Source organism: Camellia sinensis, chromosome 2 (assembly GCF_055761805.1).
Source record: "Camellia sinensis isolate YWXY chromosome 2, ASM5576180v1, whole genome shotgun sequence".
In the NCBI taxonomy this organism is placed as follows: Eukaryota; Viridiplantae; Streptophyta; class Magnoliopsida; order Ericales; family Theaceae; genus Camellia; species Camellia sinensis.
In genome coordinates this window covers 223,440,093-223,457,054 of record NC_138962.1, presented here as the reverse complement: position 1 = coordinate 223,457,054, position 16,962 = coordinate 223,440,093, and the positions used below count along the sequence as shown (strand labels likewise).

Genomic DNA, 16,962 nt, shown 5'->3' with positions numbered 1-16,962 from the left:
TTTGGTCCACCATCCTCTAAGCTGACATCTTCGAGATCTCGGTCATTTGTCGCCTTTTCTTCACCAGTTTTTGAGAATGGTCCATCTTCCAATATGCAGTCTATGTTTGAGCAATTCAAGTCTTTCATGGTGGCTAATCCAAATCTTTCATCCCAGGCCTTTGCTATGATTACAACTCTGTTAGGTTTGTCTGGTTCATCCTCTTCAGGTAATATCCTCACTTTGTGGATTTTTGATTCTGGTTGTTCACATCATATGACCCCTGTTGCATCTTTTCTCAGTAATTGTGTCTCCCCTTCTTCTTCTGTCACTATTGCTATAGCTAATGGTTCTGCTATGCTTGTACACTCTATTGGTTCTATTTCTTCTTCCCATTTATCTATTTCTCCTGTATTTTATGTGCCTCATATCTTATTTAGTCTTATTTCTATTAGTCAATTATCTGATTCCGGTTTTGATGTTGTTGTCTCTTCTTCTCATTGTGTTGTGGAGGATCGGGTATACAAGAGGCAGATTGGGATCGGGCGTAGAGTTGAGACAACTTGCATGTTCCTCTAAAAGTGTCTTCTATTGCATTGTCTTCTTTTTGTTTAAACAATAAGTATTCTTTATTTTATATTTGGCATTTTGGGTTAGGTCATCTGTTGAGTGATTGTTTGAGGATGTTAGTTCGGTCTAGACATTTAGGCAATTTTTCTATTGATGATATTTCTGAGTGTCGTGGTTGTAAACTGGCTAAAATGTCTGCTCTACCTTTTAATAAAGGTGATTCTATTTTATCTTCTCCTTTTCAATTGGTTCATATTGATGTTTGGGGTCCTTCCCCTATAGTTACCAAGGGTGGTTCGCAATATTATGTGTCTTTTGTGGATGCTTACAGTCGGTTTACCTAGGTTTATTTGATGACTCGAAAATCTGATTTTTATAAAATATATTTTACTTTTCACTCCATGATTCACACTTAGTTTTCCGCCACCAATAAAGTTCTCCGTTCTGATTTAGGGGGTGTGTATTACTTATCTGAGTTTGAGAAGTGTTTAGCTACTCATGGCACTATTCATCAGCCTTCATGTTCTGACACTCTTGCCTAAAATGATCGAGCTGAGTGCAAACATCGCCATCTCCTTGATACAGCTCACTCTTTGTTGCTCTCGTCTTTTGTCCCGTTTGTTTTCTGGGGAGAAGCTGTGCTCACTGCTGCATATCTGCTCAATCGAATACCTTCTCCTCTTCTCTCAGGCTCATCTCCGTATGAGCGTCTTTTTGGTGTTACTCCTAATTATTCTCTTCTTCGTATTTTCGGTTCTGCATGCTTTGTACTCCTTCCTAAACGAGCACGCTCTAAGCTTAGTTCTCGTTGTGTCCTATGTGTCTTTTTAGGGTATGACATTAATCAGAAAGGTTATCGGTGCTATGATCCTGCCACCTAAAAGCTATATGTGTCTAGGCATGTCACCTTTTTAGAAAAACTACCCTATTACACTATACCTTCCACCCTTGTCCCTATTACCAAGGATGAATTGATTCACATTGACTCATTTCCTCCTGATGTTTCTCCCGATGAGTTTGTTTTTGATCTTGAGGTCTCTACTTTGCCTCTTACTAGCACTTCTGATATCTCGCCAGCCTTTTTCTCTCCAGCTCCCGTTCTTCCTGCTCCTCTTTTTGTTTATCGGCACCGTAAAGCACTTCCGAGCTCGCCTGTCTCTAGCTCTACTGCCCTTCCAGCTGTTTCTTTGGATCCCGCTCCTCCTGCACATCGCTTTCCAAAGCGAGACCATCAGCCTCCCAACTGGTATGGTTTTGGTAATACATGTTTTTTCCTTTCCTATCAGTCTTTTCTTTCTTGTCTTCATACTTATTTTGAGCCCATGTCCTACAAGGAAGCTTTTCATGATCCCAATTGGATTGCTGAATGACGAGTTAACTGCTTCGACTAACACTTAGACTTGGGATTTAGTTCCATTACCTGTTGGCAAGAATGTTGTAGGTTGTAAATGGGTCTATAAGGTCAAAACCCTTTCTGATGGTTCTTTGGAACAATACAAAGCTCATTTGGTTGCCCAGGGCTTTTCTCAGGAGTATGGGATTGATTACGATGAGACTTTTGCCCCCGTTGCCAAGATGACTACTGTTCGTACTCTTATCTCTGTTGATGTTGCCTATTACTGGCCTTTGTTTCAACTAGATGTCAAAAATGCTTTTCTGAATGGGCATCTTGCTAAAGAAGTGTATGTACACCCTTCACTGGGTCTCTCTCACCCTCCTGATGTTGTTTGTCATCTTCGCCGTGCTCTATATGGTCTCAAGTAGTCTCCTCGTGCTTGGTATGGGCGATTTCACTCTGTTGCACTTTAGCTTGGTTTTTGCCCTAGTCATCATGATTGTGCTCTCTTTGTTCGGCGCACTTCTGTTGGCCTTGTTCTTCTTCTTTGATATGTGGATGATATGATTATCATTGGCTCTGATTATAGTACTATTGAGGAGGTTAAGCATCAGTTGTTTCAGGAGTTCGAGATAAAGGATTTAGGATCTCTTCGATATTTTCTTGGTATTGAGATTGCTACTTGTTAAAATTGATGTATAAAGAAATAGAGAATTGTATTATTGATTGATTTGTATTGTGTTTACAATGAGTCCTATATATAGAAGATTAGAGGAGGTAGGTATGTAGTAGGTGGAGTAGTAGGTGGAGTAGGTGAAGTGGATGGAGTAGGTGTAGTGGTAGGTTTTGATACATTTTAACAGCCCCCCGCAAACTCAAGGGGGATAGGAACTAACCAACTTGAGTTTGGAGAGAGTAACAAAAACAAGAAAATAGACTAATACATAAAATAAAAGAGGATAGGAGACACTGTATGGTCGTGTCAGACCGTTGTAGAAGACTGTATGGTTATGGCAGACCGATGTAGAAGACACTGGCTCGTGTCGGACCGATGTAGAAGACAGTTTATGGGGTCATGTCGGACCGGTGTAGAAGACAGTTTACGGAGTCTTGCTGGACCCTTGTAGAAACTAACCGGAATCAATGTCGAGACAGTTTACAGAGTCTTGTCGGACCCATGAAGGAGCTAACCGGAATCAATGTCGGGACAGTTTATAGAGTCTTGTCGGACCCTCAAAAGGTGTGCCCAATCTTTCAAAAGGCGTGCCCAATCCATAAAAAGGCGTGCATCAAAAGGCGAGCCCAAGTCATAAAAAGATGTGCCGGACATGATGGCAAGGTGCGTCACCACATTGGCTTGCGCGCCCGTTTTGTCGTCTGGCGTCAAGTGGCGCGCGATACGCGTGTCTGCCTTGGCTATTTAACCAAGGTTGAGGCGGAGGCTGTGCAAACCAGTCTGAAACCGCTGAACATTTGCATTCTGTAAACACTCTGTAACCAACCCTTCTTTGACACACTCAGCAACCCATAACATGGCCTCTTCGTCCCGTAGTCTGCTCACTCTCTTTCCCGACCTCAATGAGTCCACAAGAGAGGTAACTGGTGCGGTTGCCCGTGAACCTCAACCAAGCGCCCCTGAGTTTGCTCCGTTGACCTTTCCTATGCGGTCTGTGGAGCAAAGAATGGCAGCGCAATCAGATATTGAGGCGAATCAGTATACATTGAAGTCATGTGTTGAAACCATGGCTGCGGTCACAAACTTGTCGCACCGGCTGCAGAGTAGGACAAATGAGGTGTAGCAGTTAAACGCCCAACTGGCTCTGCTCCAACGCATGTATAAGGATGCACGAGCAGAGATAAGTGTGCTGAAAGCGGAAAACAAGGAGCTGAAGCGGAAGGCCACCGTGATGTTCCGATTTGGAGGTCCGCCATATGCTGTAGTGGAAGAGCAGGAGGGAGTGAACGTGCTCGGTGGCGTGGGAAACACGGAGGCAGCACCGGCAAGGGCCGCCCAGGACAGAGGCAAGAAGAAGAGACCGGCGGAATAGGCGAAGAAGTGAGGTCGGTTGGTGGCCAGCTGCAGAAAAGAAAACAAAGCTGTTTTTTTTTTTTTTTTTTTTTGTGTGTGTGTGTGTAAAATTGTGATCGGGGTGGATCCCTGAGATGAATAAAATTTGCTTTGGTGTGCAAAGCTATACTCCACTAAACCTAACCCACTACACCACTACCACCTCACCTACTCCACTAAACCTAACCCACTACACCTACACCTACATCTATATAAGGAACCATTTGTAATAGACAGAATATATCAATAAATCAATCAATAATACAATTCTCTATTTCTCTTTATACATTAAATTTCTACATGGTATCAGAGCTGGTTTAGAACCTAGTATTTTCGCTTCACCGGCGGGCGGCAACCTCACCTTGACCGCCTGCCGGACCTCAACCTAATCCGCTAGAATTTTCTACACATACCTTGATATTTATTCAAGTCCACCACCACTGCCCCTCCTCTCACTGTTGTCCTCCCCTACACCACCGTCTCGGTCGTCTTCATCTACCACCACTGTTGACCTTAACCCGTCGCTGCAGTCCCTTCACTCTGATCACCGGCCGTCACACCGACCTCACCCATCGCCTTCACCGCCTTCCGCGCCCTTTAATCCCAATCCATGAGCCGCTACGACAGCCGCTCCGCCGACCCCGGCTCCTACCGCGACCGCCGAACTGATTCAGGGTTTGGTGGTGTTTCGAGTTACGGTGGAGCTCGTTCATCGTCGAGCAAGAAGGATTACGATGGGGCAGAGTCACCGCGCAAGTTGGATTTGGATGGGTTGACTCCGTTCGAGAAGAATTTTTACACAGAGTCGCCTGCTGTGGCAGCAATGTCGGAGAGTGAAGCTGAGGAGTATCGGCATCGAAGGGAAATCACCGTTGAAGGCCGGGATGTGCCCAAGCCTGTCAAGGCTTTCAGGGACGTTGGGTTTCCAGAATACATCATTCAAGAAATTGTAAAAGCTGGCTTTACTGAACCCACACCTATTCAAGCTCAAGGATGGCCAATGGCTTTAAAGGGCCGTGATCTAGTTGGACTTGCTGACACAGGTTCAGGAAAGACACTTGCCTACCTATTGCCTGCAATTGTCCATGTCAATGCTCAGCTAATAGAGAGAATCTGGTTCCGTGAAGAGAGAGGCAGCCCATGTGAAGAGAGAGAAAGACCATTCATTAGGCAGGTCACTTTTCACAAATCCACCACTAGCACTCTTTCACACCATTAGCACACTTTTTCTTTTATTTATTTATTTTACTTTTTTATACTCTTTATCCCATACCCTCCCGTCCATGTTCCCCACTCCCACTCTCTCTTTTTTGTCAAAATCATTGTCTTTTCCTTCCCATCAACTCTCTTTTTAAAATAAATGATTCATCCTCCACCCACCACACCACATTATCCTCATCATTCCCTCACTACTAATATATATATATATATATTTTATTATAATATCTTACCCACGGCACAAGGACGATTTAACCAAAAAAAACAAAAAACAAACAAAAAAAAAAAAAACAAAACACAACAACAAAAAAAAAAAACCTAACTCGTTTTAATTTCACAAACTTATCCATCAAATCCGATCACACTTTTACACACAAGAAAAACAAAAAAAAAAATACATGGCATGATCTTTTTCTTTCACATTCTTTTTAATCTTTTTCCAATTCCATTCATACCATCTAGCTTTGCACACCAAACCATATTTTATTCATCTCAGGGATCAACCCCGATCACAATTTTACAAAAAAAAAAAAAAAAAAAATACAAACAACAACCACATTCACAGGTGGGATTTTTTCTTCTCTACTCTGCCGCCGGTCTTTTCTTCTTGCCTCCGTCCTGGGCGGCCCTTGCCGGTGTTGCCTCCGTGTTTCCCACTCCACTGGGCATGATCACTACTCCCTGCTCCTCCACTGCAGCATATGGCGGCCCTCCAAATCGGAACATCACGGTGGCCTTCCGCTTCAGCTCCTTGTTTTCCGCCTTCATCACACTTATCTCTGCTCGCGCATCCTTATACATGCGCTGGAGCAGAGCCAGTTGGCCGTTTAAATGCTGCACCTCATTTGTCCTACTCTGCAACCGGTGCGACAAGTTTGTGACTGCCGTCATCGTCTCCACACAGGACTTCAAAGTATACTGATTGGTTTCAATGTCAGTTTGCACTGCCATTTTTTGCTCCACCGACCGCATCGGAAAGTTCAACGGAGCAAAACCAGAGGCGTTTGGTTGAAGTTCACGGGCCACCGCACCAGTTATCTCTCCTGTTGACTCGTTGAGGTCGGGAAAGAGAGTGAGCAGACCACGGGAAGATGAGGCCATGTTCTGGGTAGCTGAACGGGAAGAAGAGGCCATGTTTTTTGGGTTGCTAAGTGTTTCCGAGAAGAGTTGGATACAGAGTATTTACAGATTGTTTCAGAATGACAAGTTCAGAGGTTTCAGTCTGGTTTGGTTTCCTCCGCCTCCGCATTGGTTTATATTGACACTGACGACGTGGCCGACACGCCGCTCTGTCGCTCACGTGCCTCGCCGCGTCCCCGGCTCACCTTTTGATGGCTCGACGCTTTCTGTCGGGCACGACTTTTGATGAAGTGGGCGCGCCTTTTGAGGGCGCAACTTTTGATGGCACGTCTTTTTATGGATTGGGCACGCCTTTTGAGGGTGCGCCTTTTTAGGGGTCCGACAAGACTCTGTAAACTGTCCCGACATTGATTCCGGTTAGCTCCTTTATGGGTCCGACAAGACTCTGTAAACTGTCCCGACATTGATTCCGGTTAGCTCCTTCATGGGTCCGACAAGACTCTGTAAACTGTCCCGACATTAATACCGGTTAGCTCCTCTGTCACAACATTGTCTGCTACAACGGTCCGACATGACCCCATAAACTGTCTTCTACAACGGTCCGACATGACCCCATAAACTGTCTTCTACATCAGTCTGACACCGCCATCCAGTGTCCTCTACAACGTTATGACACCACCATCCAGTGTCTTCACCAATGGTCTGACACGACCATACAGTGTCTCCTATCCTCTTTTATTTTTATGTATTTTCTTGTTTTGTTCCTCTCTCCAAACTCAAGTTGGTTAGTTTCTATCCTCCTTGAGTTTGCGGGGGGCTGTTAAAATTTATCAATAAACCTACCACCACTACCACCTCACCTACTCCACTAAACCTAACCCACTACACCACTACCACCTCACCTACTCCACTAAACCTAACCCACTACACCTACACCTACATCTATATAAGGAACCATTTGTAATAGACAGAATATATCAATAAATCAATCAATAATACAATTCTCTATTTCTCTTTATACATTAAATTTCTACAATATGGTATGAATGGAATTGGAAAAAGATTAAAAATAATGTGAAAGAAAAAATAATAAAAATATATTTGAAATCAAAAATGAAAGATGGAGGAAATAAGGAAAGTGGTTTGGAGAAAATAAATAAAAATAATGGAGTTGGAAATCAAACGGAGGAGAGATGATGATTTTTTTTTTTTTTTAATATAATATAATAAAAAGAGATATATATATATATATATATATATATATAATAAAGAAAGTGGGGAACAAGAGTGTAATGAAAAGAAAAAGTATAGGTTGGAGAATCTGAACATCGTGGGTCACATGGGTGAGTCTTTGATGGAGGTCACCCACTGCTTGCTCTCATGGACAAGAGGATGTCCGGGGAATAGAGAAGCCACGTGTCCATCTGGGCCCATACCCAGTAGCATGAGATCAAATTTTGGAAACCCACTAGCCTCGGATAAATCCACCGTCTTTATCTTAACCAAATGTTTGAGACAGGTCTCATAGTCGTCAGCTGCAGCCTCTGCTGACAGTGCATCATTGATGGCGTAGACATTACCGGTGGTAATTGGTACCTTAGATAGAAAACCATCGTAGGCAAGCTTATAATTGCTATCTTCATGATCCTTAGGAACCACTCTCTCATCCACCCAAAAGATGTGCCACTTCGACCAATCCACTGAATCAATATATGGAGCTTCGACTAATTTCCTGAGCGACTTGATCAGAGAACCTCCAGACAAAACAACGGTGAAAGCACCTCTCTCCTTCGCAAACTTTTCCGATAGATCAGCGGTGTATTTGGCCAGAGAAATCGACAGAGATTCCTCCGAATCGAACACATCTACTTTCCCTTGGCGTTTCTCAGCCATTGAAAAGTTCGCTCTGCAATCGAATTTCTTCGGATTCGCTCCAATTCCTGAGACTTTTCTCGGTCTGATTAGCGAACAAGCGAGAGGTTTAGGGATGAATGGTTGAGATCTCGCCGGAATGCACGACGGCGATCGGTGGATGGAGGGGAGGCGCGTGACCGATGTGCGCAGATTAGCAGCAAGAGTGCTAGACGAGTTGATTACTGGAAAGGTGAAAGTAATCCTCTCCGGAGGTGCAGCCAAGAGGTGCAGCCAAAGGTAGTTGAAGTCGTGTTGAAGATTTACATGCACTGTGAAGGTTGTTCAGAGGATATCAAGTACCGCATCCACAAGATGCAGGGTGTGATGACTGTGGATACAGATATGAATAACTCCCAAGTGACTGTGAAGGGAATGTTTGAACCGAATAAGCTGGTCGAGTACTGTTAAATGTATAGATGAGAAGAAGAAGAAGAAGAAGGAATAGAACAAGAGAAAGCTTCTGTAGATTATTGATTCAAAAACTTAGGGTTTCCCCCTTACACACAACTACTTATACTAATAAGAATAATACATAAAGACCAAACTACCCCTAACACTTAACACTCCCCCTCAAGTTGGTGCAAAGATGTTTCTCATGCCCAACTTGCAACAAATAGAGTGAAAGACTTTACTACTAAGACCCTTAGTAAAAACATCCGCCAGTTGATCTTCAGACTTAACAAAAGGCATACATATCACACCCTTATTCAATTTCTCCTTAATGAAATGTCTGTCAATCTCAATATGCTTAGTCCGGTCATGTTGAACAGGATTGTGTGCAATACTAATAGCAGCCTTGTTGTCGCAATACAAAGTCATGGGACCACTCCAATCAAGCCCTATATCACTCAACAAAGATTGAAGCCACATTAGTTCACATGTTCCATGTGCCATAGCCCTGTATTCAGCTTCAGCACTAGATCTAGAAACGACCCCCTGCTTCTTACTACGCCATGTAACTAGATTTCCCCCTACAAAAGCACAATAACCAGATGTAGAGCGTCGGTCATCTATAGAGCTTGCCCAATCTGCATCTGTGAATGCTTCCAACCTCAAGTGACCATGATTAGAGAACAAAATTCCTTTTCCAGGGGCAGATTTAAGGTACCTCAAAATGCGATAGACTGCATCCAAATGAGGTACACGAGGATCATGCATAAACTGACTCACTATTCCAACTGCATAGGCAATATCTGGACGAGTATGAGAGAGATATATCAGTCTTCCCACAAGTCTTTGGTACCTTTCCTTCTCCACAAGCTCACCAATTCCACTACAAAGATGATGATTAGTCTCAATTGGTGAATCAGTTGGTCTGCAGCCCAACATGCCCGTTTCTTCAAGAAGATCTAGAATGTACTTCCTTTGAGAAATAAAGATGCCTTTGTCAGATCTAGAAACTTCAATCCCAAGGAAGTATCTTAATGGACCAAGTTCTTTTATCTCAAACTCCTTGGCTAACTGCATCTTGAGATGGGTCACCTCCTCCTCATCATTACCTGTCACAACTATGTCATCCACGTATACAATAAGCACTGTTACCTTATGTACATTGCGTTTGACAAACAAGGTGTGATCCGCATTGCTTTGCTGATATCCAAATCCCACCATTGCCTTGAGGAATCTACCAAACCAGGCTCTAGGAGATTGTTTCAAACCGTACAAAGCCTTCTTTAATCTACAAACCTTTCCAACTGTAGACTGAGATGAGAATCCTGGAGGTACATCCATATATACCTCCTCCTCCAAATCCCCATGAAGAAAAGCATTCTTCACATCTAGTTGTTGTAGAGACCATCCCAAATTAGCCGCACATGACAGAATAGTTCGAATGGAATTCATCTTTGCTACCGGGGCAAAAGTTTCTTGATAATCTATTCCATATGTTTGGGTAAATCCCTTGGCCACTAGTCTTGCTTTGTACCGTTCAATCGTCCCATCTGCATTGTGCTTAATGGTGAACACCCACTTACATCCGACTGGGTGTTTCCCATTTGGAAGAGACACCAACTCCCATGTGTTATTTTTACTCAAAGCTTGCATCTCTTCTACCATAGCTACCTTCCACTTAGGATCATTGATGGCTTCTTTCCAACCCTGCGGAATACACACAGAAGAAAGGGACGAAACAAAAGCACGATACGTAGAAGACAACGAATCATATGACACAAATTTAGAAATAGGGTGTTGAGTACAAGCTCTAACCCCCTTTCTGAGAGCAATAGGAAGACTCAAATCATCCGTAATAGGACCATCAACAACAGGTGAAGAAATGAGATGAGGATCATTACCTGAAGAGTTAGTGGAAACTGGGTGTGGAACTGGCATAGGAGATGATGATTGACTTGGTGGCACAAGAGAAGCCGGCTCTTTCTGACGCCGTGAATAAGTCTTAAGATCAGCTCTGTCCAAACGACCACTGATATCCGACTCCTCATCAACAGAACTCCTAGGCTCCCCCTCACCACAAATAACAGCCCGTTGAGGAGGAGGGAAAAAGGACAACTCATGCTGATATGATGCCGTCTCATCCGCAATCTCATCGATACCACGCTCCCCCTGAGGAGATGGCGGAGGACCAGGAAAAAAAGACTCAGATTCACGGAAGGTGACATCCATACTAACATACAACCTATGAGAGTGAGGGTCATAGCATTTGTAGCCTTTCTGAGTAGCAGAATAACCAAGAAAGACACACCGGACAGCCTTAGGATCAAGCTTCCCACGAGGCCGAGGGTGAAGATGAACAAAACAGACACTACCAAAAACCCGAGGCGGAAGAGAAGAAGTGGGATACGTCACAGGAAGAAGCTCAAGAGGAATTTGGAAGTGGAGGACACTAGAGGGCATACGGTTAATAAGATAAGCCGCGGTAAGAACCGCATCCCCCCAAAAGGACTTAGGAACGTTCATGGTAAACAAGAGAGAGCGAGCAACCTCAAGTAGATGGCCATTCTTACGTTCAGCAACTCCATTCTGTTCAGGAGTGCCAACACAACTAGTCTGATAAAGAATGCCATGGTCGTCGAGGTATGCCCGGAAAGCGCCATCAACATACTCAGTCCCATTGTCACTCCTAAGAATTTTGATAGTAGCATTGAAGAGATTGGATACCATTTTATGAAAACTTTTGAAGCATGAGAAAACTTCATTTTTTGTGCGAAGTAAATAAAGCCAAGTCACACGGGAATAACAATCAATGAATGTGACAAACCATCGATAACCAGAGGTAGAAACAACAGGGGAAGGACCCCACACATCGGTATGAATAAGCATAAAAGGAAAAGTACTTCTTTTATTAATTGAAGGATAACAAGTACGTTTATGCTTAGCAAGCTCACAAGCATCACAAACAAAGTTATTCCTAGGACAATCACGAACTAATAAAGGAAAAAGTTTCTCTAAAATGCTAAAGGAAGGATGCCCCAAACGGCGATGCCACTGATGAAGGAGACGAAGGGAGGAGCCAGAAGAGCATTGCAGAGCCTGAGAGGACAAAGGTGAGGCAGGCATGGCATCCAGAAAGTACAGACCACTTTGTGCTCTACCACTGCCAATCATTTTCCCCGTAGCCAGTTCCTGAAAGACACAATGAGTCGGAAAAAAGGTTACAGAGCAATTGAGAGCAGTAGTAAGGCTACTAACAGAAAGTAAGTTAGTTGAAAAATTAGGAACATGAAGAACAGATGAAAGCGAAAGTAAAGAGGTGCAACGAACAGAACCCTTGCCGGAGATAGAAGATAAAGTGCCATCAGCCACTCTAACCTTATCTCGCCCAGAACTAGGTGAATAAGAATGGAAAAAACTAGAAGTACCCGTCATGTGATCGGTAGCACCGGAATCAATGATCCAAGGAGACGACGAAGAAACACTGAGGGCACTAGCAGAAATACCTGTGTGAGCAAAGTTGGAAGAGGCAGAAGAGGAAGGAGCTAAGGCAGATGAAGAATCAAGTCGAGCCATCAAACGTCTGAGAGTGTGAAGCTCATCCGGGGAAAGAGAACTAGCATCATTCGAGGCACTAGCAGTAGTCTCAGAAACATGTGCTTGAGGACGAACACCACCACCACGACCACGGCCTCGAGTAGGGCGGCCATGCAACTTCCAACAGTGTTCTTTATCATGTCTATCTTTCCCACAATACTCACACTTCAACCGGTCCCGATCAACCAATGGACCCTTACCACCACCTGGAGGCAGAAAAGGTGGAGTATCACGTGACTTGGGGCCGACAACCATCGTTGACCGATCCAGAACAGGAGCATGCACCATAGCACTGCGACGACTCTCCTCCTGCTGAACCAGGGCATAAGCCTCACGCAATGTAGGAAACGGAGAGCGACCCAACACCTGAACCCGTATCTGATCATACTCCAAATTCAGACCAGCAAGAAAGTCATACACCTGCTCCTTCTCCACAGCCTGCTGAAACATAGTGGCATCCTTGGAGCAAACTGGCTGGAAACTCTGGTAGAAATCTAGCTCTTGCCACAAACCACTCAACTCAGCATAGTAGACTGCCAGAGAGCGATCCTTCTGATCCAAACCCCTAATCGTCTTACGCAATTCATAGGCCTGTGCATCATTCCCTTGTTGAGAATACATTTGAGAGGCAGCTATCCAGATCTTGTGAGCAGTATCCATCAAGAGAAAAGTCCGACTAATGGTAGGCTCCATAGAATTGATGAGCCAGGTCATAACTAAAGCATTCTCAGAAATCCATTGAGCAGATAAAGTACTATCCTCGGTAGGTGGCTGGGAACTACTACCAGTAATATAGCCAGTCAAACGCCGGGCGGCAATCGCAAGACTACAGGAGCGGGACCAAATCAAGTAATTAAGACCATTAAGTTTGACCGGACTAATCTGGAGAGAAGGACTATCACCAAGAGTCAGACCACGACTCAGTCCACTCTCCTCCTTGCCCTTAAGAGTCCTGACCCAAGCTGTCAGCCATGAGATGAGAAAAGAGGGTGCAAAAAACACAAGCCGGATATCAAACAAGTTCACAAATCACCCAACCAGCACACCAAACACCTTTTAAGGCTAAAACAGTCCAAAAGAAGCCCAGAACAGAGCAACCAGATCAACTACAAGTCAGAAAACCGAAGCAGAGCATCTAAACAGCGATAAAAATCCAAGATAGGGCCAAAATACATCAAACCAGGGACAACAAACCCCCTTAGGGTTCCAGTCGGCTCCCAAGGATAGGAGAAGAAGGGACAAAACCAGAAAAAAGAGGGTCAAACAGTGATTTTCGAAAAATCACCCAATTTTGACGAAAAATCAAAAAAATTAGAAAATTCAATCAATAATGACCAAACAATCAAAATGAGATTATAGGGTGATTACCCATTAAATTTCGAGCATACTGTAAAATTTTTTTTTTTTTTTTTTTTAATTTTAATTTTTTTTTTTTTCTGGCTGTAACAGACGTACCAGGAACAATATGGGGCTCTAAGGAACAATCTTCAAGGAGGAAGATAGTGCTCTGATACCATGTTAAATGTATAGATGAGAAGAAGAAGAAGAAGAAGAAGAAGAAGAAGGAATAGAACAAGAGAAAGCTTCTGTAGATTATTGATTCAAAAACTTAGGATTTCCCCCTTACACACAACTACTTATACTAATAAGAATAATACATAAAGACCAAACTACCCCTAACACTTAACAAGTACATCAACAAAAGGGCAGGCAAACATGCTGTGTGCATGGAAGAAGAAGATGGCGCAAGTGGCGAAGCCGGACTTGGCGAAGAGGACGGAGGTGAGCTGAATGAGCCAGCTCGACTCGCAGGTGAAGCCGTGGACGACGGCGATCGTTCCGATGATTCAGTTATGGGATTCGTGGCAGCGGATGGAAGGTATGTGTAGAGGTCCGGCGGGCGGCCAAGGCGAGGCTGCCGCCCGCCGGTGAAGCAGAATGACTAGGTTGTTAACCTTGCTCTGATACCATGTTATAATTGATGTATAAAGAAATAGAGAATTGTATTATTGATTGATTTGTATTGTGTTTACAATGAGTCCTATATATAGAAGATTAGAGGAGGTAGGTATGTAGTAGGTGGAGTAGTAGGTGGAGTGGGTGGAGTAGGTGTAGTGGTAGGTTTTGATACATTTTAACACTACTTCTCCTACTGGGTATCTTCTCTCTCAGACTAAGTATGCCCATGATATTCTTTCTCGTGCCAATCTCACTAATGGCAAAATTGTTGACACTCCTCTTGAGTTGCATGCTAAGTTTTCTACTTCTAATAGCGTTCCTCTTGAGGATCCCACTTTGTACCGCGAGTTGGTTGGGTGCCTTGTTTATCTCACCGTTACTGGTTCAGATATCTCCTATGCTGTGCACATTCTTAGCCAGTTTGTTTCTACTCCTCGTTCCACACACTGGGCTGCCTTGCTCCGTACTCTACACTACCTTCGTGGCACTTTGCTGCAATGTTTGCTATTATTTGCCTCTTCGGACTTGACTCTTCATGCCTATGCTGACACTGATTAGGTAGGTGACATCTCTGATTGCAAATCCACTTCTGGTCTTTGTGTTTTCCTCGGCAATTCTCTCATATCTTGGAAGAGTAAGAAACAGTCTGTTGTTGCTCGTTCCACTGCTGAGGCTCAGTATCGTGCCATGGCTCATGCTACTTCTGAGATCGTTTGGCTTTGGTGGCTTCTTTCTGATATGGGTGTCTCTCTTTCTGATCCGACTCCGTTGTATTGCGATAATCAGAGTGCTGTCCAAATTGCCCATAATTCAGTCTCCCATGAGCGGACCAAGCATGTTGAAATAGATTGTCACTTTATCAGACAGCATCTTCAGGCTAGCACTATTACTCACTTTTGTTCCCTCCTCTCTTTAGTTGGCCGATTTTTTTACGAAGACTCACACTATTACTCGTTTTCGTTTTCTTCTTGGCAAACTTTCGATGCTTTCTGCGCTCGCATCCTTAGTTTGAGGGGGGGTGTGAATTATTTAGTTTATATTCTTCATTAAGGATGGTATAATCCTTTAGGTTGTTAGGGTTTGACTCTATTAGATTATATATTTGTACTTGTTTGATTGATCATTGAATAATAAGACAGATAAGTTTGTTATCAGATACCTCATAATCTTTTCTTAAAAAGTATGGCCTTTGATATTCCCTATTCGATGTGCAATTTGAGTGGATATCTCAAAAAAGTCTACAAGATTGCAGTGTACATTTATAGTGACTGCAATGGATAATCCCAATGTTTTGTCCATTTCCCCTGCATGGGGATGACATGGACATGGGCTATTAAGAGCAGATATTCGCAGTGCTTATTTGAACAATCTTCCATTGTTCTCAAAAGGAAACTGTAAAACAAAAATATGGATTAATTGTTAATGTATGTATTAGGTTGGAACACTCATCTAGCATTCTTCTGCGTCTCCCAGTTGAACATGTGAGTTCGCAAATACATCACAGTGGGTATGCTTGTGTTGGGAGTATAACTTCTAAAGAATATTTTCTAGCCGGTTTATCTTTTTTGGATTTGACTTCTCATTCACCCTCTGGTTATACATGCCGGTGGAGGACTGTTGAAATTCTCTCTCCGTGGAGGGATGATTGAGTTCAAGAAGGAACAACTGTCCATAACACTCAAAAATCAACATTATATTCAAAGAAGACTACTAGTATCTTTTTCTGCTAGTTTTTGCTATCCGATGGGGCATTGATTGGTGTGATGGCTAAAGCTTGGCCTGCTAGGCATGAGAATGGACTAGAGCTGCCACTTTGCACAATTTTACTCCTAGCATCCTCGACTAATTAGAACCAACCCTAGATAATGTCCTTTTTCTTCAACATTTTTGTTATCTGATGACCATATTTAACAGCTCTAAGTTATGAATGTTACTGTGTATAATAGTTGATCTCCAATTTCCAAAAGTCCGGCTGTCACTATTTTCTTTCTATTATTAGCCTATTTTAATAAAAGTTTAATATTCTTCATTTCTTTGTATGTTTTCTGAATAAGGATGAGGATGGCATAGAAATGGGGGTTCTCAAGCATAAGCATTCGTTTGAAATGATGTCACGCTATACATGCTATGTCTATGTTTAGTCTGTTTAGACCTTTCAATCTTGCTAGTTCGTATACTTTATTCAAAACCTTTTTCGATTGCTTTCCTTTCTCAGTGAAAAAAGACTGGGAGCTGGCTCGTCGGCTTGGAGGAAAAGGGCAACCTTGGTGAAAGCATCTGACGGTGGTGATTTCACCAATTATGGAATCTGCTATACCTTTCCTATTGTAATTGGCTTGTGAAGTAGTAGTTAACAACCCTAACCCTATTTAGATTCAGTTACTTGTGCTGTAGCTTGCCCCCCAAAATTTACAGGCTGTGTAATGAACTTTGAATCATCTGATACATTGATTTTATCCTCCGGTGAAGATAGATCTCAGTTGTGCTACGATAAACAAGCTTTTACTGTAAACTGTTTAGATAATCTGTCAGTTTGATTGGGGTGTTGGGGTATGTAAGATCATTTTTTCCCCTCTTCATATATGCAAATTCTTTTTCTTTATTTATTTTTAAATTTTTTTAAAGTTTATGCTGAATCTTACGATTGTGTATTTGAATTGATTCGTGATTTGCAAATTTGAAATTATACTTCCATTTTTATTAAAAGACGATTTAGATAAGTATATTTTTTGATTTTTTACAAAAAAATGTGAAATATAGTAGGGAGGTGATGTGATATATATAAAAGGTGATGTCACTCAAATATGATAAAAAGATTAAAAAAAAAATGTGCTTTTCTAGCACATCCCAAACA

At 42.8% G+C, this 16,962-nt stretch overlaps 2 protein-coding genes across 6 annotated transcripts in view; one reads left to right on the top strand and one right to left on the bottom strand.

The window, feature by feature from the left end:
• The window catches only part of LOC114314482 (histone H3-like centromeric protein CENH3), a 45,798-nt gene extending 29,084 nt beyond the window's left edge, over positions 1-16,714 (top strand). For all 5 annotated transcript variants that reach the window (XR_014362676.1, XM_082917152.1, XM_028260973.2 and 2 more), the window contains one exon: positions 16,324-16,714. Coding sequence is in view for 4 of the 5 variants with exons in the window: in XM_028260970.2 (XP_028116771.2) it covers positions 16,324-16,379 (56 nt within the window). In the remaining variant the exon portion in view is untranslated. The remainder of the gene's footprint in view (positions 1-16,323) is intronic.
• Positions 7,572-8,215, bottom strand: LOC145820673 (putative 6-phosphogluconolactonase 4, chloroplastic). The gene has a single exon (XM_082917151.1). The coding sequence runs from the start codon at positions 8,142-8,144 to the stop codon at positions 7,587-7,589; it is 558 nt and encodes a 185-aa protein (XP_082773277.1). The 5' UTR covers positions 8,145-8,215; the 3' UTR covers positions 7,572-7,586.
• Positions 16,715-16,962: the final 248 nt, after the last annotated feature.

Bases quoted from the DNA above. Each gene is read 5' to 3' on its own strand.
- LOC145820673 (XM_082917151.1), bottom strand. From the start codon at position 8,144: ATGGCTGAGAAACGCCAAGGGAAAGTAGATGTGTTCGATTCGGAGGAA.